The sequence below is a fragment of the Solanum stenotomum genome, chromosome 9 (genome assembly GCF_019186545.1).
Source record: "Solanum stenotomum isolate F172 chromosome 9, ASM1918654v1, whole genome shotgun sequence".
Taxonomy (NCBI): Eukaryota; Viridiplantae; Streptophyta; class Magnoliopsida; order Solanales; family Solanaceae; genus Solanum; species Solanum stenotomum.
In genome coordinates this window covers 46332009-46353964 of record NC_064290.1, presented here as the reverse complement: position 1 = coordinate 46353964, position 21956 = coordinate 46332009, and the positions used below count along the sequence as shown (strand labels likewise).

Sequence of the window (21956 nt, the reverse complement as noted above, 5' to 3'; positions counted from 1 at the left end):
GAGCAAGACCGAACAAGATATTTTGTGATCACCATAGAGTTTGTAATACTCTCAATTGGTAAATGGGCAAAGGGTGAAAGACTACTTTGGTGTGGATTCGGATCGTGACCGGGAGGCTCTTGAGCTAAATGATGAATGATCCAAGCTGAGTCGTGCCGCGACGTTAAATCAAGCTCTACACGGGAGGCAACCCATGAATGATATGTAATAAGTAGTATTTTTGCTTAATTTTGGAATTTTAGCTTAGTTTCAAATTCCTAGGTGTAGAGCTTTCATTTTCTTAAGTTATTATTTAGACAGGACTTTAGAAGTTATAAAGAAAAATACAAAAAGATGAGTTGTGCCACAACCAAAATTAAGGCAATGGGTGGGAGGCAACCCACCATTATTATGTCACATTGTTTGGCTAATGCGCAGGTCATAGGAGGAGAAACTACTCGAAAATAGAGGAAATATGTTGAAAAATGCAGTTTGGGTGCAATTAGGGCGCGCTACGTCAAGGCTAACTTACTGGTGCCTCTTTCTGGCGCACTGGCAGCGCAACACGCTACCATCGTGCCAGGCCCCCCATAGAATGTCGATGGTAGGCGCATCATGGATGCACCATGCCACTTGGTNACTTCCAAAAAATTCTGTTGGATTTTTCTATTTTGGTATAGAATTTGCATCTTCAATTCTGAAAGTTTTTTGAATTTTGAAAATAAACAATTTAACACTATTGCTGTAGACTCTCATTTTAAACTGACAAATTCTCAGGAGTAATTTTAATAATCATAGTTGAAAAATCACAATTTACTCAAGTTAGTTAAGTTGTATTTACATTTTTTTTTCAAGTTCACTGAAAAATATATTGAAATGTAATATATAGCAAATTTAGACTAGAGCAACTTTCACATATAGCAAACGTAAAAATCATATTTGTATGTTATAGCTATAGTTTGCATAATTGCGCTCCATAACAAATTTTATGTTTGCTATGGAGCTTTTGATTTGTATAATTCGCTACAAACATCCAATTTTATATAAATTGTTCAGTTTTGTATAAATTCATTTATACATTGTAATTTGTATAATAAGATCTGTATTTGTATAATTAAGTGTATAGGACGAAAATATATGTATTTGTATTTGTATATACACTTTTCTCTCGCTTTATACAAACAGAAACACATTTTATATATTTTATAGCGAAATGTATAAAATGGCTAATTGTATATCGAATTAGATGGCAAAAAAGGGAATGTTTGTTGCGAATTACAATTAAAATAAACTATGACTATAACATTTAATTTGAATTAATAGTTTGCTATTTCATACAATTTTTCTTTTAGACTATAGCTTCATATTGTAACTATTGAAACTGTAACTAAGAAGCTTTAATTAGGGTCAAATATTAGCTGTTTCTGAAGAGGGAAACTTCCAAAAACAGCAAATATTAGGCCTTAAATAGGACTCCTTAACTACAGTTTCACTCATTATAGTTTGCAACTATACTTTTGTTTGCTACGCATTTGTATTCATTATATTCTTTTGTTGACTGTGGAGAAAAAAATACAAATATAAATTGATTTGTATCAAAATTAATACATATTAGAAGGACAGAGAGGNCAGAATTAAATATACTTATTTCACCAACAAAACAATATTTTAGATATAGAAAAACACACCCAAAACAAGTTCAAAACTTAAGTAAAACGGTTTTTTTCCCTCAAGAAATCAAGTTTTAGATTTATTAAAATAAAAATCGAAATCAAAATTTCAAAATATAGAATTCTTAAGTCTAAAAAAATCAGATTAAAAAAAAACAATATCAAAATTTAAAATAAAAAAAAACATCAAGAAAAGCAAAATAATTAGATTAAAGAGAGAGAAAATTACATGTTAAAATATACGATGATAAATTTATTTATTTTTTAAAAATTAAAGGACCCAATAGTCATTAATAAATAAAAGTTATTTGAATAAGTTAAAAAATCCTTTAAAAGGTGTAATAGATAAATTACAAATTGATTCTCTTTCATTAATATTATTTCTCTCACCTATTAATTATATAAAAGGAACTGCAATCAATATAATTAAATAATTAATAATATAAAAATATAAAAAGATTAATCATTTAATAAAGTAAATTTTAATTGATTTTTAAATAAAATTAAATTTAATTGATATGTTATAACCCGTAATTAAACTGTTATAAGTATGAATTTTTTAAGAGTAGGTTTAAAACTCGTAATATTATCTCTTAAATGTGTATATGGTGTGATTTTTTTCCAAATAAAAATCTCTCACCTATATTTGATGGAATACAATTGATACACAATACATTTGACATAGATGATGAATTCATATTATATTCGTATGAATCAGGAATAAAATTGATATAAAATACAAATACAGTTGATACAAAATACAAAAATAGTTTTCCAAAAACAATTGATATAAAATACAAATCTCTCACCTATATTTGATTAAATACAATTGATACATAATACGATATCTCTTTTATAAACTTATGGCCCAAAGTTTAGCCCACTCCAAGGCCCATATTATATCCCCTCTCCCCCTTCTTGTACATATTTCCAAAGAGAAGAAAACTTTATACACCCTTTCGCAAGCAAAGTATCTGAAAAACAGTGAAACCTCTGAGAGAGAACTATGGATTCGGAAGAAGGAACCCAGCAACCCCAGCTAGTTCTTGCACACAAACTGTTCCTTTTGACACATCCAGATGTCAATGACTTGGATAAAGTTCGTCTCCGTGAAGAAGTCTTGGAAGCTGTGGTCTCCAACGGTACATCTGATTGATAATGTTTCTTTTTAAAGTTTAAAATTGTTGTTTTGCTTTATGGATTTGTTTTGATTTGCTTGTAAATGGGGTTCTTTTTTTCAGATATGGCTCCGTTGTTTGAAACCCTAGTTTCAAAAGGGGTTTTTAGTTTGAATCTGGAGGTTCTTGATCCTATGCGTGTTAAGAATGCTGATGAGCTCAAAAAACTCGATGAGAAGTGAGTACTTTAAATCTGCATATTATGTGATCTCTGAAATTGAATTTTAGTCTCAGTTTGTTACTTTTCGATTGCTTTATTTTTTTGGGTCAAATGTTGGAAAATATCCACTCTTTAGAACATACCAATTATAAGTTAAAAGTCATGTATAGATAACATTGTCCAAGAGAAGACATTAATAGTATTGGAGTTCAAAATTCAAAGTAATTAGAGTATTGGATTTTAGTATATGATCATAAAATTTCTCCTAACAGTTAAGATTCATATAGAAGGTCATATTTTGTGAGCTAAAGTAATGAAAGTTGGTACATTTCATTCTAACATTAGTGAAATTGGAAGTGAAGTTCTGATTTTATGATCCACTTGTAATCTAAAGATCTGTCTGTAGAATGTACATTTTTGGTATTATAAATAGAGGCTGAATGACACGGAGGGGGAAGGTGGAAAAGAGATGCTCAAAACCTCATTGAAGCTAAGTTTTATCAGAGTTAAGTAATACTGACGGGAGCACCACCAGCACTCTTCTGTGGTGTAGTTTCTTAGTATGCCCTGCATTTGGGGCATGAGCGTTTCCAAATTTTACGCCTACTTTTTTTTACGGTATATTTGATGAACACGTGGAGTATAATTTGGTGAAACCAATGGTACTCAGCTAAGGTGCTTGGACTCTCCGAACATGTTGCTGCACCCGTGTCGGATCCTCCAAAAATGCACTGTTTTTAGGATCTGACACACACCTTATGACATTTTTGAAGAGTTCGAGGCTCCGAGCAACATCGGTACTCAGAGACGAGGGGTCCGAATCCAGAAGCCGGATTTGTCATCACCTAAATCTTAGGATTTGGGTTTTTACATATAGGAGTATAGGTGTGGTATTAGGACACAACCAATACATGCATATTACGACATATACAACAACATACCCAGTGTAGTTCACAAAGTGGAGTCTGGGGACATACATACACAAGTATATGTATTTTGACAACTAAAACAATAAAAAAATGTCAACAATTAATTGAAGTTAGTGTAATCAAATTCTCTGTAAACAGTTAATAATTTATTCATAAGTTATCTCGTGTAATAGCAAAATATTTTAGTGTTGTATGTGAATATATGCATTATTTTTATAACCATGGTGTCCAGGCTAGCTTGCGTGCACCTCTATGAATTCCACGGTCTACCTACCACCTTTTATGTGAGCATGTGACTATATACATAAATGACATAAACCAATGTCAAACCAAATACACAATCAGCCTATACTTCTTTGGCCTTAGGTGTAGTTATAGCACCCAAGTTGCCCAAATCAGCAAATCTAATTTGAATACCACCCCTGCACCCTAATCGTATCGTATCGACCTGGATGCAACAATGATTTTGAAGGGTATGAGCAATAGGGGTGTACACTGGTTTTTTGATATTCAAACCAAACAAAACCAATGTAGTATAAACTACATTGGTTTAGTTTTGTCTGTTTTTTTGTGGTTATTTTCAGTTTTATGTAGACGTGGTTGATAAGTTAAAAAAATTGATACTACCTAACTTGACAATCAGTGTATGCATATGACAAAAATAGTGCAAGGCACACATAATGTGTGTCAAAATTGGTGTAAGACATTCTGGATCTATTGACTAGTTTGCACTTAAAAGAATGTTTTTGCTACTCTTGTAAATGTTCTTTTGATTTTTAACCTTTAGTAAGATTTTCACGACCTATTTATGCAAAATTTATTCCATGGGATCATAAAATTTTACTTAATCCTATGTGAACTCCTTTTTCTGTTCATCTATTGTTGTCTTTAAAGATTTAAGGACCACATGATCTTAACCATTGCACTCAAATCCAACCATTGGAGTACTAGTGTACTGTTTAGCAACAAAGATAATTTTGCCTCAATTACTTTCTCTTCCCCTTTCCGAATAGAAGTAGATAAGGTCTTTGAGAATTATTTGATTTCAAGGACCAAAGTGTTGAAATGGTAAGCAGGAACCAAAAGATATAAGCTTGGTGTCAGTTGATTGAGATCATCATTTTGCAAAATGCTAACACAGTTTCAATGTGACTAAAAACAGAAACCAAGACTAACCCACTTTTCTTCATTTCCCAATTATAGAAGCTTATGCAAGCTCCACTTATCACACCTACCTATTGCATCCAAGAATTTGCAGAAATATCAGAATAATTGATTTTCTTTGTCAATCGATTTTTGAAAAGAATTCTTAACCCCCTCTAGTAATATGGACTTCAAAGTGAATTTTATTTTTGCAATCAGTCCTTATATATATATAGCTAATGCAGCACCATACCTTCAAGAAAGCCAAGAGCACTACTGTGCAGAAAGTAACTTACAGAGAGCCTATACAACTCATCTAGAACTAGAACAACATAATACAACTCATCTTGAGCTTCTGTGTTGAAATCTGCTTGCCTTAAAAAATTCTAGCATTTCTCTCTTTCCAAATTGATCAACAAAGGCAAGCTGGCACCATTGTCCACCACCCGTTCCGTTTCACTAATCTTTCAGAACCTCAACAGTGGTAGCTGTTTTTGCAATTAATATCTTCTGCATCGCTAAGCGAATGTTTTATTACTAATGAATATATGTATATATGTGTGTATTTGTTGGTTTTGTTTGATTTTCTTTTGTTCAAACCAACCTAAATATTGTCGGTTTTTAAAATTTACAACCAAACGATAGTCGGGTTGACTCGGTTTTTCGGTTCAGTTGGGTTTTTCCGTTTCATTTGAACATCCTTACTGAACAACATAAGGTGAAACTGAGCTAAATGTCCTTAATCCTCAGATGATTTACTGGGATTTATCCTTAGTGATGCAGTTTCTTCTCTAGAGATTTTGGTTGGAGAATGATAATTGAGCTTGGAATCATATTCTTTGGATGCCGAATAATCATGATTTGTAATAAAAATGTTAATTACAGTTGGTATCATTGTTCATGTTTATCTTTATTTTTACAATAATTGAGGGAAAGTAATGACTTGCTTAGTGAATGGGATTATCATTCTTAAAAAGGCCATAGTGCGTACAATGTATGGATGCTCTGAGCCAGTTTGGGCATACCTGGTTGTGCTGTTTCAATTTTTATTATTCATAGTCAAGGAAAGTGAGAGAAAGGTGTTTGGTTTCTTTTGCATAGAATGGAGATACATTGCTTTTTTTCAAAACTTAAACCACACATCTAACTTTATACATTCATCAAGGATTGCTGATGCAGAAGAAAACCTTGGTGAAAGTGAAGTTCGAGAAGCTCATTTGGCTAAATCATTGTTCTACATTCGGATTGGTGACAAGGCAGGCTATCTCTATCTCTCTCTTTTTCATTCAAATAATTGTTCAGAGTTCATTTGATCACACTGGGCAAATCTCAATCAAGCTTTATTTAATTTAAAATTTCAGGGGAAAGCACTTGAACAACTCAAGGTGACTGAGAAAAAAACTGTTGCAGTTGGGCAAAAGATGGACCTGGTGTTCTATACCTTGCAGATGGGACTATTTGACTTGGATTTTGACCTCATCTCTAAATGCATAGATAAGGCAAAAAAGTAAGTCGGAGTGTTCACAGCCAGTTCAGATGTTATCAGACATGATGTTCTAAATGCCTTTTTTAGTTATTGAGCTAACTCCCAATGTTTGCTGACAGATTATTTGAAAAGGGGGGTGACTGGGAGAGGAAGAACAGGTTGAAGGTGTATGAAGGGTTGTTCTGCATGTCCACTCGTAATTTCAAGAAAGCAGCAGATCTTTTCCTTGATTCTATCTCAACTTTTACCACATATGAGCTTTTCCCCTATGATACTTTCATATTTTATACTGTCCTTACGAGCATCATTACCTTGGACCGGGTTTCTTTGAAACAAAAGGTATTCGATTTGTACTCTCTCTAATATCCTTGTTTGCAGTAAGAGGAATTTTCAAACTTTGAAAGTTGTGTTCCCTTGGAATATCCTGGATGTTACTGTGATGAATGTACTTGCAAATTCACTTTATTATGTATATGTTGCAGGTCGTGGATGCGCCAGAGATCTTGACAGTAATTGGAAAGATTCCATATCTGTCTGAGTTTATGAACTCGTTATATGAGTGTCAGTACAAGTCATTTTTCTCAGCATTTGGTAAGCTTTTCCATTGTTTATTTTTTTCTTTCGTATGTGAAGTGTTCCTTTGTAGTTTGCAAAGGTCTGCACACAGAAGTTTATGTCCGGTGGGGGTTCCTGATGCATTTTCTGGAAAATTTGGTTGAGAATTGCAGTATTTGCAAGGCCTTGATTATTGATAATCCTGTTTGGAGGTTTTAATCCTCAGATGCCAGTGTTTCCTTTTTGGAGTACCATTTTTTTGTTTTAAAGTCTTTTGAATATCAGCACGAAGGTATGGGGTTTTAGTGCTCTTTATTAGTCATGTGAGTATTAAGCTTGATTAGACTAAAGGGATGTTCTTTCTGGCACATATCAAAATAGTAAAAACGATGATATTTCCGCACCTGAAACTTGTAACTTTTCAAATGGATAATAGTTCTTTTCCAATTGCATAAAAAGTAATATCTCGTCATCTTTGTTAAGTTTGACAGGGAGTTTGTTTGGGTTGGGGGTTGGGGTGGGTGGGTGGGTGGACTTGTGATTCTCATTGCAGTTTTTCTTAGCTTGCATAGTTTGCTCACTTCTCCTTGTAATAATAGCTAATAAATCTTAAATTGACTTCTCTTCAGAGCACTAACTCAAATTTGTAGGGCAGTTAAATTCACCTGAATTTCTGAACTAATTATTGGAGATGGGGGCAATGAGAGACCAAGTGACCTTTGCACAAAAGAAAGATGGATACCTATCAATACCTTGTAAAAAAAGATGGACAAACCTAAATGTGTGTCATACACTCGTGATTTGTGATTCACCTCTATGTTGATTGCTAGGGTCATTTATGTGGGCCATGAATGATATATTAGATGCAAAATGGTTGACTTTTTACCTTAACGTGTCTTCAGCTGGCTTGATGGAGCATATTAAATTGGATCGTTACTTGCAACCACACTTCAGATATTATATGAGGGAGGTCAGAACAGTTGTGTATTCCCAGTTCCTGGAGTCCTACAAGAGTGTTACTATTGAGGCCATGGCCAAGGCTTTTGGGGTGTCTGAGGATTTCATCGACTTGTGAGTGCTATTTCACGCTTAGCTGTATACTGGACTGTGTATTCACTATAAAACGTGTAACATAATTGAACTTTTCTGTTTTACTTCAGGGAACTGTCTCGGTTCATTGCAGCTGGGAAGTTGCATTGCAAGATCGATAAAGTAGCAGGAGTGTTGGAAACTAATCGTCCTGATGCAAAGAATGCTCTTTATCAGGCAACTATCAAGCAAGGGGACTTCTTGTTGAATCGCATTCAAAAGCTTTCTCGTGTCATTGATCTCTGAAGCCATTAAACTGTGGCGTTGTACTTGTTTTCTTCAACTGTCTGTAGCACTAATATTGATATATTTTGCCTTTTCATTTTGAGCTCTTGGGAGTACAATTTAGTAATTTTCTGAAATCAAAGAGATTTTCTGTGTTGGGATAGCTCTTATATTTGGACAAACATTGCATCTTTTGAAATGTTATTTCCTTTTTAAGTTTGTGCGCAGCTGATTTGAGAATTCCAGCTAGTGAAGCTAAATAATGCATTTAGGGGTCGTTTAGTAGCTAGTTAGAGTAGATTGATAGATGGATTAGTTCGAGAGAGTTTATGTATCATTTATGGAGGATTAATTAGGTAAGGTTTTAGTTATTTAATTTGCATAAAATTATACATAAATTCATTTGTTATTTATACATGCATTAGTTAGCGGATTTTTAAATTGTAAACTAAACATTTTATTAGTTTTGTACAATAATTTACCACCTAATCAAATATCAAAATGTGACACTCTTTGTTTTGTTTTTAATCTTGAGGTCCCATTTTTTTTTAAAAAAAAAAGAACTAAAGAGGAAGTACGACAAATAAATTAGAACGGAGGAAATATCATTTATACATAATTTTATGGGAAGTTATACGAAGTATAGAATTGATAAGGTTTAATAATTTAAGTTGGACCTATTTGGGAAGTTAACTTTGAAAGTTTGACCATAATTGTATGTAATTACACCGTTTTAACGTGTTTGTCTGACTAAATAATTACTTGATCAACGGAAAGAAAAGTAATCATACTCTTCAATTTTTAAGAGAGGGTACAGAAATGTTGGTAATTATACATGGGTAATTACAATGTTATTTTTCAAAAAGAACTCATTTTGTTTTACATTTTTATTTTTAATTCTTTGTAATTTATTTTTTTAGTTATTCTTTTTCACGGAAAATGGTCAAGAATGTCCTTAAACTAAGCGAAATTGAACAAAAATGCTCTTAGTTAATAGTTTGGTCTAAAAATGCTCTTGCAGTCAATATTTTGGTCCAAAATGCCCTTATCATCAATACTATGGTCCAAAAATACCCTTACCATCAATACTTTGGTCCAAAAATGCTTCTATTGTTACTCAATGAGTCGAAAATGCCCTTTTCCTATATATATATATATATATATATATATTATAATCACATTTCATTCATCTTTTGTTCCTTGACTAGAATGCCCAGATGATTTTCTTCTTCATTTGTACCTTCTTCTCCAGAAGAGTAAAGAAAAGCAATAGAAAAGGAAAAAAAATGAAAGAAGGCAAAGAATGAGAATAAAGAATGAAAATGTGCTTTTGAAGGAAATAATATGCAAAATTTAAGTTTAGGGCACGTGAACTTTTGGTCTCGGGTATTTTATTGTATATATTTTCTAAAATTGATGTTAATATTATATTCTTGCATTCATATTATAAGAAGGCTAAACAGTGCACTTGGTTGAATGTTGATCTATAAACGTTGAGGATTAAAGATCAATTTTCACTTAAAACATTTATTTGGTAGTGCATCCATGTTCTTGAAATCTTAAATTCGTTTTCATGTATATTATCATAACTAATTTAACTATGCTTTGACTCCATGTAATAGAGGGTATCTTTGAAAATCCGTTCATAGATTAGTGATACTTATTCCTTTTCTTCTTTAAGTCATAATTTGTTTTCTTTTTAGAAATATTGATAGACCATTATATAAACTCATGAAAAGTTAATTCTCATTGAATAATAATATCATATAATTATTTTCCTAGTATTTGGATACCTAAAATCTAACTATTCCACTTTTTTTGGAAAGAAAAACAATATTAAGAGTTCATTGGCCATGCAATTGGGATTTCAGATTTGAATCAGTGTTTGTTTTATGAAATTTGAAAAAAAAAAAATCAACTACTAATTGAAAATTTGATTTCAAATCCCAAATTCACCTTAAAAATAAGATTTCATTTCTAGGTTTGTGATTCCACTTGTTAAAGCTTGACACATAAGCTTATACATGCAAAAAAAATAAAATGAATCAATGGATATTTATAAAATTATGTAAAATTTTGTAATAACAAATAATCAGAAACATTTATCTACAAGGAACATGAAAAAATGTTATTTGTTAATGCGGTGCTTTATGATATTCTAATATCTTATTTATAATTAGTTATGGCTTGCTCATTTGGTAAATTATAAGTACTAGGGAAGATGTGTTAGTTTCCATAAATTGTGGAGTTTTCGTACATATCAAAATAATTAAAATCTTTTGAGATCCAAATTGAAGTTCAAAACGTAAATAGATGTAGTTTTATCCAGTAATTTTACCAATGTCTATCGGTCTTTTATAAAAAAAAAAAATCGCATCATGTATAAGTACAAAAAAAAGGGGGCTACACCTTGTTTTACCAATCCTAATGAGATAATAAAACCTCTACTAACTAACAAGCATGAATAAAATAAGAGCAAGACCGAACAAGATATTTTGTGATCACCACAGAGTTTGTAATACTCTTAATTGGTAAATGGGCAAAGAGTGAAACACTACTTTGGCGTGGATTCGGATCGTGACCGGGAGGCTCTTGAGCTAAATGATGAATGATCCAAGTTGAGTCGTGCCGCGACGTTAAATCAAGCGCTACATGGGAGGCAACCCGTGAATGATATGTAAAGTAGTATTTTTGCTTAATTTTGAAATTTTAGCTTAGTTTCAAATTCCTAGGTGTAGAGTTTTTATTTTCTTAAGTTATTATTTAGACAGGACTTTAGACGTTATAAAGAAAAATACAAAAAGATGAGTCATGCCACAACCAAAATTATGGCGATGGGTGGGAGGCAACCCACCATTATTATGTCACATTGTTTGGTTGATGCGCAGGTCATGGGAGGAGAAACTACTCGAAAATAGGGGAAATACGTTGAAAAATGCAGTTTGGGTGCAATTAGGGCACGCCACGCCAAGGCTAACTTACTGGTGCCTCTTTCTGGCGCACTGGCAGCGCAACGCGCTACCATCGCGCCAGGCCCCCTATAGAATGTCGATGGCAAGCGCATAATGGACGCACCATGCCACTTGGTTGGGTGCAACATGGGCGCGCCGTGCCAAGGGCACGCGACTGCGACCCATTTTGGGTGCACTGGCAGTGCGTCGCCCTAGATTGCCAGGAGTGATTTGGGCGCGCCACCCCCGACTCTGGTGAGTAAAATTTTCAGAAAATTCTTGGGAAATTTGTGGGACCCACTAAAAACCAACCTTTTAACTCCTCTACCTACCCAAATAAACCCACTTTTCTAAATTCTCTCTCTTTCTAAACCGTTCCCTCCCCCAAATTCTCTCTAAACCCAAAAGTTGCTCTTCTTCTCCAAAATCCCAAATTCCTCCATTAATCCCAACCAAAACCTTCTTCCCTTCCCTTTCCCTAAACTCTAACACCTTTAAACCCATTCTAACCCACAAATTTTCAAAACCCTCCAAACCCACCCACCCCACTGCCTACCCGACCCCCCACCTCCTTTTTCCCCAATTTTTTTTCTGTTCTTATATTCTTCCATTATTGGGTTTAAAGATGGATCCTAAGGGCAAGAATGTTGCTAGTGGTTTGGGTACTAAGAGGAGTAGGAAAGGAGCGGTTCCCTTAAGTTCTAGTCGGGAACCCACCAATTTGCCGCCCCAAAAATTTGGCGGGCAAGCGGTAATGCACTATGGAAAGGATTGGTACGATTCTCAACAAGAATCCAAGTACCTAGGTGATGAGTATGTAGATAAAGGGAGATTGCTACAAGAATTTCTCAACATTCTCGCCTAAATCAATGCTTTGGGACTCCAATATGTCTTCATGGATCAAGGTGAGTGCAATTTAAGCTTAGTTCGTGAATTTTATGCGAATTGGAATACACGTCGTGTTGAGATAAACAAAGGGTTCATTAGGGATAGTTGGGTGAGATTTTTTGTTGATGCACTGAATGAATTTTTGGGTACTCCAAATTGTGACACTGCTGATTTTTTGGCTATGATTGAAAGACCACCTTATCGTGATATTAGGCATACTTTGTGTGGGGTGAATGTTGTTGCGCGATGGGATAGGGTTAGAAACACGGGACGTCATTTGACTCTTCACTATGGTCACTTCAATTTGGAGGCTCGCATTTGGTTAAAAATTGTGTGTAGCAACTTACTACCGTGTAAGCATACGACTGATGTCACTAGGGAGATAGTGGTGCTAGTATACCGTTTGATGAAGGGTTTGCCGATGAATGTTGGGGCTATTTTGAAGCAAAACATGCTTAAGTTTAGGACAAATAAAAGATGGCGTTTCTGTTATGGGAGCATAATTACTAGGTACCTCCGTGCTTTACAAATTGAGGAGGAAGTTCATGATGTGTGCGCCCTCCCTTAGTGTGCCGCTTGGTTGATGTCACAAGAACTAAAGCGCATGATCCATCGCAAGGGCTTGTATTAACTACTATTGATAGGCAAGCTCGTGATGATAGTTGGATGGGGCGTATGTTTGGAATGACTGAGCTACAATTGTGGATATGTGGCCGTCAGGTGACTGAGGATGAAATGGCGACACTAATGGAGCGTTACCCTTTGATGGATAGCGCGATGTACATGTGTCGGATGGGCCCGGCTTTCCAAGAACCCATTGATGATGATAATGCCACTGCTGATAAGAAAGATGGCTCGACGGAGGATGAGTCAGATGATATTGGCCCCGGAGATGATGATACTGATGCGGGTGATGGAGATGGTAATGCAGCCTCGATGGCTATGGATTTTGCCACCAATGTGGCAACCCGCTGATTTGAAACACGTGGCCTAGAGGCCGACATAGAGTTCTCTTTTACCTTTGCATTTTGTTTTATTTTGCACACTGAGGACAATGTTTTGTTTAAGTGTGGGGTGGAAGTTGAACTTCATTGTACATAGTTTACTGCTTTATCGAGTCTTTTTAATTTTTAAGAGGGCTCCTCGCATTTTGTTTTCGGTTCTTTTTTCGAGGATAGTCCCATTGAACCGGCTAGGAATAGTTTGTTTAGTTTTGTTGCGTCTTAGATTCGTTGTAGGAGTGACAGTTCCCAATGATGGATGGATGACAACCGTCTTAAGGGAAAATTAGTCACTAGGAGTAGAAAGGTTGAAACCGACCTTCTTGGCACTTTGAAATCTTGTCTTGATAGTTGGCTAGACGTCATGGGTGGTAACACTTTGTTTGCAATATTTAAATAATGACCTTGAAAACAAACATAATCTCTTTGTCTTGACTCTAAATGGAAAATAAAGAATATGGGCTTAATTGTGTGGAAACACCGTAATGCAATTTATGTGAGCATGCTACAAGTATTGGGCCTTTATGTGTGTTGTGATGCCATGTGTGGAGAATATTTGTTGAGTTTTTGTATTGAATATCATCTAGAACCTTCCCCAAGTGTGCCTAAGGAGTAACTCGTGTGAATTATGGAATATGATTGAGGCGTTTCTTTGAATAACCAAGTTTGAATTTCCTTATGTGCCTCCAAAAAAAATATCCCAAGCTTAGCCCCATTGAGCCTTGTAGCCTTGATTTTGTTCTAACCCACTTAATTGAGCTGAATCTCTTTTATTGATACCATTAGTTTGATCCCAAAGTAATCCTTAATGCACTATGTTGAGTTGAAGAAAATGATAACTTTGGTTAAAATAAATAGGGTGGAAATGCTTGGTTTTGTGGAGAAGAAAGAGAAAGGTAGACAAATGATACCCCATAAGTCCTAAAAGTTTGTGATTGGCCCTGGTCCTTTGGGACATTGTGCACTTTGGCCAAGGATAAAAAGCCTAAGTCAAAGGTGGCTAATCCGAAAAAAAACCTTAATAATGGCCCTGGTCCTTACAAGGACAATGTGCACCTTAATTTGAGTAAAATCGATAGGTTGAGGGTGGCTATTCTTAAATGTGAAATTTTTTTAATATAAATAAAGAGGAGAGAAAAAGGGTTGAGGGCACAAGTGAAAGTGAAGGCAAGATATTAAATTCAATTGGAAAACATCTAATGGGGAAATCAAAGGGGAAGAAAGAGTTGTGAATATTAGCAAGGCAAACAAAACATGTGCATTAGGGAGGATGAGTCACTAATTTTGCCCAAATGTATCCTCCCTTACCTAAAGCCGACATTACAATCGAATGAAAGTCCTCTTGATTCTATGAGTAACACTTTGTGAAAATTAAAGTACACCAAGGGTAAGCTTATGGCATGTTAGGATATGTGAAAACTTCATTTGTGAGTGTGAGAGTGAATTTTATTTTAAAAAAATAGCCTTATGATTGAAATGCATTGTTGTTGGTGTGAAAGAAAGGTTATACTTAAAGTGGTGAGGGCATTCACGAAACATGTTTGGTGCTTAATTTTGTTTGTCTTGTCTCTATGATATTGCATTAGCCCGGAATTATTTGATAAGAGTCATTCATCGAGGTTGTGAATTGTTGATTGGTAGACTATAAGAAAGAGTTGAAATTATTGCATGTAGTGTGTACCACAAGATCATGATTAAATGTGTTTGGCCGATTGTAAAGCGCGGTGAGGAGTCCAAGGTTGAAGAGTGTGATTTGATAAGATAGAGTTTGTTCGAGGACTAACAAATGTTTAAGTGTGAGGTGGTGATCTTGGGAATATTTATATGCCCAATTACTACAAATACCCATCTTTAACGTAAGTTTTAGGACATTCACGATTCTAACTAGCATATTTTGGCTTAAGATTGCGATGATTGCATACTAACATACATGATTAGCTATTTTGCAGGGTTCCTAAGGGAAATGATTGAGTCAAGGAAGAAAAAAAAGTTATAGATGAAAAGCGATGCCAGGAGCAAAAGCCAGGAGCGACTCCCCAGCACCACTGGTGTAGTAAGGGCACGACGCGCCAAGCTCTAGTTGACTGAGGGCCACTTTTGGGCGCACTGGCAGCGCAGCAAGCCAGCCTGCCAGGCTCGAATTGGGCGCGATGCCCCAGTCTTGTGCGGAGTTTTGGCGAAAGTTAATTTAAAAAGGACTCCTAGTTGAAGTAGAATTCAACTATATTGTCCTAACCATTATAAATAGACCCTTAGGGCTCCATTGTTAGGGTTTGACTTTTTATTGGTGTGTAAGAGCAAATATCAACGTTTGTAATAGGTTTTGATCTTCTAACTCTTCTATATTCTGGAAATCGCATGAACAAGTGTATTTTGTGGTTTTCTACTAGCATGAGTGGCTAAACGCCCTTGTTCTGGGGCTGTAGCTACAAATTGAATGTTGATTATTTGAGGTTCTTGAATTAATTCTTGGTTGTCATTATAAGTTACTTCTATATTCTTATTTTAGTAATTTATGCTTGATCACCACAATAAATACATTGTCTAATCTTAAAATCGAGAGAGGAGGGGTTAGATAGACCAAAGAATATAGAGAGCTTGATCGACCCATTTGATTGAGGTGATTTGTGTTTAGAAGTGATGCCCGGACGAACAACTTGCTTGGTTACGAAACATGATGAAATATAAATGCTCTCCAGTTAGTCTATTTATCCTCGCTCAATGATGTAGTTAGTAGCTAACTGGAGTAGGCAACTAGAGGTGTGAACCCGACTCATACAATTAACCCTGTAAACCAGTAACTTGACAACTGAAATTAGTTCTAAATTGATAATATGATACATGAGATTCAGTATATGCTGCAGCCCTGGAATTGACTTTTACTTGCTTGAAACATCATATTAAAGACGTTCACAATTGGTTACTTTTATTTAGTGCATAATCATTAGTAGTTAACAATCATCACAATCTCTTAAACAATTACTTTTACTTTTATTTGTAGAATTAAGTGTTAGATATAAATTGATCATAAGTCCCTTGGGAATGATAACTCGTTCTTTAAAAATCTATATTACTTGCGTGACCACGTACATTTGCGTGTATATTGGGGAGCATCATTAGTCACAACTTGACTTAGCATCCTTATCGCTTCCCTGAACTCATTATTAGTAACTTCTCCTTGGGATTGCACTTCGGGTGCATTGGGTACCCCTTGTTTCTCAACATTACGCCTAGCAGGACGACCTCTGACAGCTCTTCGTGGAGGCATAGTTAGCTGAAAAACACGCGCATGCACGAATTATAAAGAAACTTTTTAGAGATCAAACTCTTGTGCATGAAATGGGCATGAAAGAAGTGAGATTATTCCTAAGTGTTGCAGCCTCCTAATTATAGATGTGGCGCGCTTCACACCGATAACTAGGACTCTACAGACACGGCTTCATAGTCTCCCTAGGACTCTTGCACTCTGTGCTCTGATACCAAATTTGTCATTCCCCGAACCTACACCCCGGGCCGGACTGGCACTCGAGAGCCATTGATGGCCCTAAGTGAACCCTTGGCCTGGGTTACTTACTCAGCGGAAGACTTATATTCAACAAAGATAAATCTATGTAATAAACTAGAATGTTATAAAGGAATATTCAACTAGCCAATAAGGCAAACTCAAGTCTCAACAAAATAGAATGAAAATGAAAAGACTAAAGAAATAACATCTGACTGTCTATGAAGCCTCTAAAACAGCTGAGATGGATGTCAGGACAAGACCTCCGATCATCCTAACAAATGAAATACTAAAAAGCAAATGATAAGAAAGGAGCCCTCCGAAAAGCAAGGAGGCTCACCAACTGACTCTAAATGCTCAACTGGATCAACGAGGCGCTGGATGATGATCCTGGTTACCTGTGTCTGCATCATAACAAGATGCAGGTCAAGTGGCATCAGTACATTGAATGTACGAGTATGCGAGGAGAATTCTAAAACAAGATATGAGCTTGAAAGGAACTGAAGAACTTATGTGGCTCAACTCAACTCAACTGAACTCATTTCAATATAAAGCAGCATAAAATAAGTGCAATATAGAGAAAAGCTATTTAAAACATGTATGTCAACTCTGTGTATTTGGAAATACAATAATACTCTGTGTGTATGCATAGATACACTATAACTTTGAAATATATGTAAAAATACAAATAAACTGTGTATATAAGAATACAATTTTTTTTGTGGGAGTTTCTCTAACCGACAACCATCACTTAAGCACTATTGTGATGATACATTGTTTTGCCTTACGCTGTCAGGGCCGTTCTATACTTTGCTGAGGTATAAAACCTAAACTACTAAGTGGATCCACTAGTCTATGTTAAAAAGAACTAAAGGAATCATCTAAAAAGTATGACCCTTTTCTACCCATGATGGCTACATGGTTTATGGGGGTTGTGAGTTGTCTGAACTCTTCCCCATATCGGTGCTCAATACTACTCCCAAAATATGATACCAGCTCATATGTTTAAAAACATACTTCTTTCTGTGATTTGAGATAATTGCTCAAAAACTTAGCTCAAAGGCTATCTTGGAAATCAAAGTTTCCTCTCTTGCTTAATTGTGAAAGCACTTGCTCTTTTCTGAAAACTAGTTCAAAGGCTCTTCGGAAATGAAGGTTTCCTTTTCTTGTTTAAATGTGAAAACATTTTAACTCTTTGGGAATATATAGTCCCCATATACTTTGAAGAAATGAACTTCAACTTTACTCTTTACTTAACTCAAAACTCAAGTCTTAAAACAAAGCTAAATCATTTGTAAAAGACTTTTGGAAGACTCTATGAACTTCTCTTGACTTGACTCTTAACTTCTCTTGACTTGACTTCTAATTGATCCTTGAATTGAATTATGGATTCAAGGATTGAGATTTGTGATAGGAAAGATCTCATAATAATTGAGAGTGTTTTTAGACAGTTAAACATGAGAAAATATCAAGAAATCACTGCCTGGAAGCAAGTTCGCAACGTGGAGATGCATTTAAATATTTGGTCGCGAAATAAATTTTGAGTCAGAACGGTCCGTGACCGCTCCGCTCTGCGGACCTTGTTCCCAGATTCTGTCGACTTGTTCCTTCTTCATTTTCTAACCCCAAATCGCCTAAATTCGATTCTTTTTCTCCAAATCTCTTTCGATTCAGATACCCAACATATTTACACAAAAATCTAATCAAACACAACTCTAAAATTGACCTTAAACTCTTCAAGAACTCCTCAATCTCATCCCAAATTCAAGAACACACATCAAGAACATTCAAACTTTCAACTTTTAGGATGAATTCATGCTAAATTAAACATGTTTGGCAAGTGGGTGAATGAACCCAATGTTGTGTGAACTCACATACCTCGTAGGGATCACCCCTTGACGAAATCCACAAGTGATTCTTGAAGAACTTGATGATTCTTGCTCTTCCTCATTCTTTCTCTTTTCTAAAACCCTAACTCAATATCGTAAAAGTGTAAACTGAATCCTATCAATTTAGACCCCAATTAATTACCAAAAATGAAATTAAGTCTGGGGTATGGAAAAGACGATAATGCCCTTCTAAAATCCGAGTTAGACTTTCCTTATTTGAACATCCCAAATTCAGCGACGTTGGAAAGATTATTTCAAGATATTTCCTATGATATCTGGAAACACACCTAACTCATCCTGAGCTAGGAGTTATGGTCGTTTGAACTTCACTAAAAACCCAACTTAACATACTTAACAATTTTTTCCAGATTTTTATATTTTTTCCAAAAATGACTATTTACACTTTTTAAATTCTTTCTAGCTCTTTCTAGTTATGGGTGTTACAGGATAAGCTATTCTTGATGTCAATATCTTCAGTTGGTATGATCAATGAAGGATCTCCCATGCACTTTTTCAACATAGAGATGTGGAAGACATAATGAATAGCGACTAACTCTTGTGGTAGCTCCAACTCATAAGCTACATTACCTATCCTTTTCGATATTTTGTAAGGGCCAATATACCGGGAACTAAGCTTCCCTTTCTTGACAAATCTCATAACACCTTTCATGGGTGAAACTTTCAAGTATACCTAATCATCTCCTTCAAACTCTAACTCCCTTCTTCTAACATCAGTATAGGATTTTTGACGACTCAGTGCTGTTTTCAACCTCTCTTGAATCAGATTCACTTTTTCCATAGCTTGATGAACTAAATCTGGTCCTATCAACCCATCATCACCAACTTCAAACCATCCAATAGGAGATCTGCATCTTCTCCCATAAAAAGCTTTATAAGGAGCCATTTGGATGCTAGAGTGGTAGCTATTGTTGTAAGCAAATTCAATAAGGGGTAGGTGATCATCCCAATTATCCTTGAAATCAATCACAACAAGCCCTCAACATATCCTCTAAGTTCTGAATAGTGCGCTCTGCTTTCCCATCTGTCTGAGGATGAAAGGGAGTACTCAAGTTCACCTTTGAACCCAAGCTTTTTTTGGAATGACTTCCAAAACTGTGCAGTAAATTGCGCACCTCTATCTGAAATAATCAAAACTGCACCCCATGAAGTCTAACTACCTCTTGAAGATACAACTTGGCATAGTTCTCTACTGTCTGGGTAGTCTTTACCGGCAAAAAGTGGGATGATTTTGTCATTCTATCAACAATCACCCAAATTGAATCATGTTGTCTGCGAAACCTTGGTAAACCGGTGATGAAATCCATATTAATCGTCTCCCATTTCCATTTCGAAAGTTCTATATTCTGAGTCAAACCACCGGACCTTTGATGTTCTACTTTAACTTATTGGTAATTTGGACACTTAACAACAAATTCCGCAATTCCTTTCTTCATACCACTCCATCAATAAACCTCTCTCAAATCATGATACATCTTTGTGGACCCAGATGAATGGAATATTTGGAGCTATGAGCTTCTTCCAAGATCCTCTCTTGGAGTTCATCCACCCTTGGTACACACAACCTACCTTGATATCTCAATACGCCATCTCCCTCTTGTTCAAAAGCCAATACTTTTTGCTTATGAACATTTGCCTTCAATTCAAGAAAAATAGGATCTTGGTCTTGCTTCTCTTTTACTTCGGACACTAATGATGATTCGGCCCATTCATCACCACTACTCCTCTTTCTGTGGAATCCATTAGTCGAACTCCCAGGAGTGCAAGTTTATGCATATCTTTCGCTAACTTTCTTTTTTCTTCCTCAACATGGGAGGTACTACACATAGAAAACCTGCTTAAAGCATCAGCAATAACATTAGCCTTACTTGGGATGATAAATAATACTCATATCATAAACCTTTAGTAATTCTAACCACCTCCTTTGTCTGAGATTAAGCTCTTTCTGAGTGAACACATATTGAAGACTCTTGTGATCAGTGAATATATCTACATGAACACCATACAAATAATGACACCATATCTTCAAAGAAAACACTACAACAACCAACTCTAAATCATGGGTTAGGTAATTCTTCTCATGAACTTTGAACTGTCTGGATGCATAAGCTATAACCTTGCCATACTGCATCAACACACAACCCAAACCAATTCTAGATGCGTCACAATATACCACAAAACCTTTAGTACCTTCTGGTAAGGTCAACACTGGGGCAGTAGTTAATCTCTTTATCAATTCCTGAAAGCTTTTCTCACAAGCTTCAAACCATTGAAATTTCACTGTCTTCTGAGTTTACTTGGTCAAATGGGATGAAACGGATGAGAACCCCTCTACAAACCTTCTATAATAGCCAGCCAAACCCAAGAAACTCCTAATGTCAGTTGGAGATGTGGGTCTAGGCCAATTCTGCATTACCTCTATTTTCTGAGTATCAACTTTAATTCCCTCTCTAGACACAATGTGGCCTAAGAATTTCACAGACTCAAGCCAAAACTTGCACTTAGAGAACTTGGCATACAATTATCTATCTTTTAGAGTTTGGAGAACTATTCTGAGATGATTAGCATAATCTTCTTCATTCCTCAAATAAATTAGTATGTCATCAATGAAGACGATAACAAACATATCTAAATAAGGTTTAAATACTCTATTCATAAAGTCCATGAATGCTGCAGGCGCATTAGTCAAACCAAAAGACATAACTAAGAACTTATAATGACCATAACGGGTCCTGAATGTTGTCTTTGAAATATCACATTCCCTTAATCTCAACTGATGATAGCTTGATATGAGATCTATCTTAGAGAAATAAGTAGCACCCTGAAGCTGATCGAAAAGATCATCAATCCTTGGGAGAGGATATTTGTTCTTGATGGTAACCTTATTCAACTGGCGGTAATCTATACACATCCTAAGGGAACCATCATTCCTCCTCACAAATAAGACCGGAGTGCCCCAAGGTGAGACACTTGGTCGAATAAACCCCTTATCAAGGAGATCTTTCAACTGATTTTTAAGCTCTTTCAACTCTGTTGGTGTCATTCTATATAGAAGAATAGATATAGGATGAGTATTTGGAAGAATCTCTATACCGAAGTCTATTTCTCTCTTAGGAGGGACTCCGGAAAGATCATCAAGAAAGACTTCTGGAAACTCTCTTACTACTAAAACTGATTGAATATGAGGTATCTCAACACTAGAGTCATTAACTCGGACTAAGTGATAGACACACCCCTTGGAAACTAACTTTCTTGCCTTAAGGTACGAAATGAAACGACCCTTAGGCACTGCT

The 21956-nt window shown here is 35.6% G+C and overlaps 1 protein-coding gene across 1 annotated transcript; it reads left to right on the top strand.

Moving 5' to 3' along the window:
• Positions 1-2544: 2544 nt before the first annotated feature.
• LOC125877892 (26S proteasome non-ATPase regulatory subunit 6 homolog) lies at positions 2545-8617 on the top strand. Its single transcript, XM_049559182.1, has 8 exons — positions 2545-2791; positions 2891-3005; positions 6225-6315; positions 6421-6566; positions 6665-6884; positions 7028-7136; positions 8003-8171; positions 8261-8617. The coding sequence occupies exons 1-8, from the start codon at positions 2656-2658 to the stop codon at positions 8433-8435; spliced, it is 1161 nt and encodes a 386-aa protein (XP_049415139.1). The 5' UTR covers positions 2545-2655; the 3' UTR covers positions 8436-8617.
• The last annotated feature ends 13339 nt before the right edge of the window (positions 8618-21956 follow it).

Coding starts and splice junctions, on each gene's coding strand:
- LOC125877892 (XM_049559182.1), top strand. CDS start 2,656: ATGGATTCGGAAGAAGGAACCCAGCAACCCCAGCTAGTTCTTGCACAC. Junction 6,316..6,420: donor ACATTCGGATTGGTGACAAG/GCAGGCTATCTC, acceptor TTAAAATTTCAG/GGGAAAGCACTTGAACAACT. Junction 7,137..8,002: donor GTCATTTTTCTCAGCATTTG/GTAAGCTTTTCC, acceptor ACGTGTCTTCAG/CTGGCTTGATGGAGCATATT.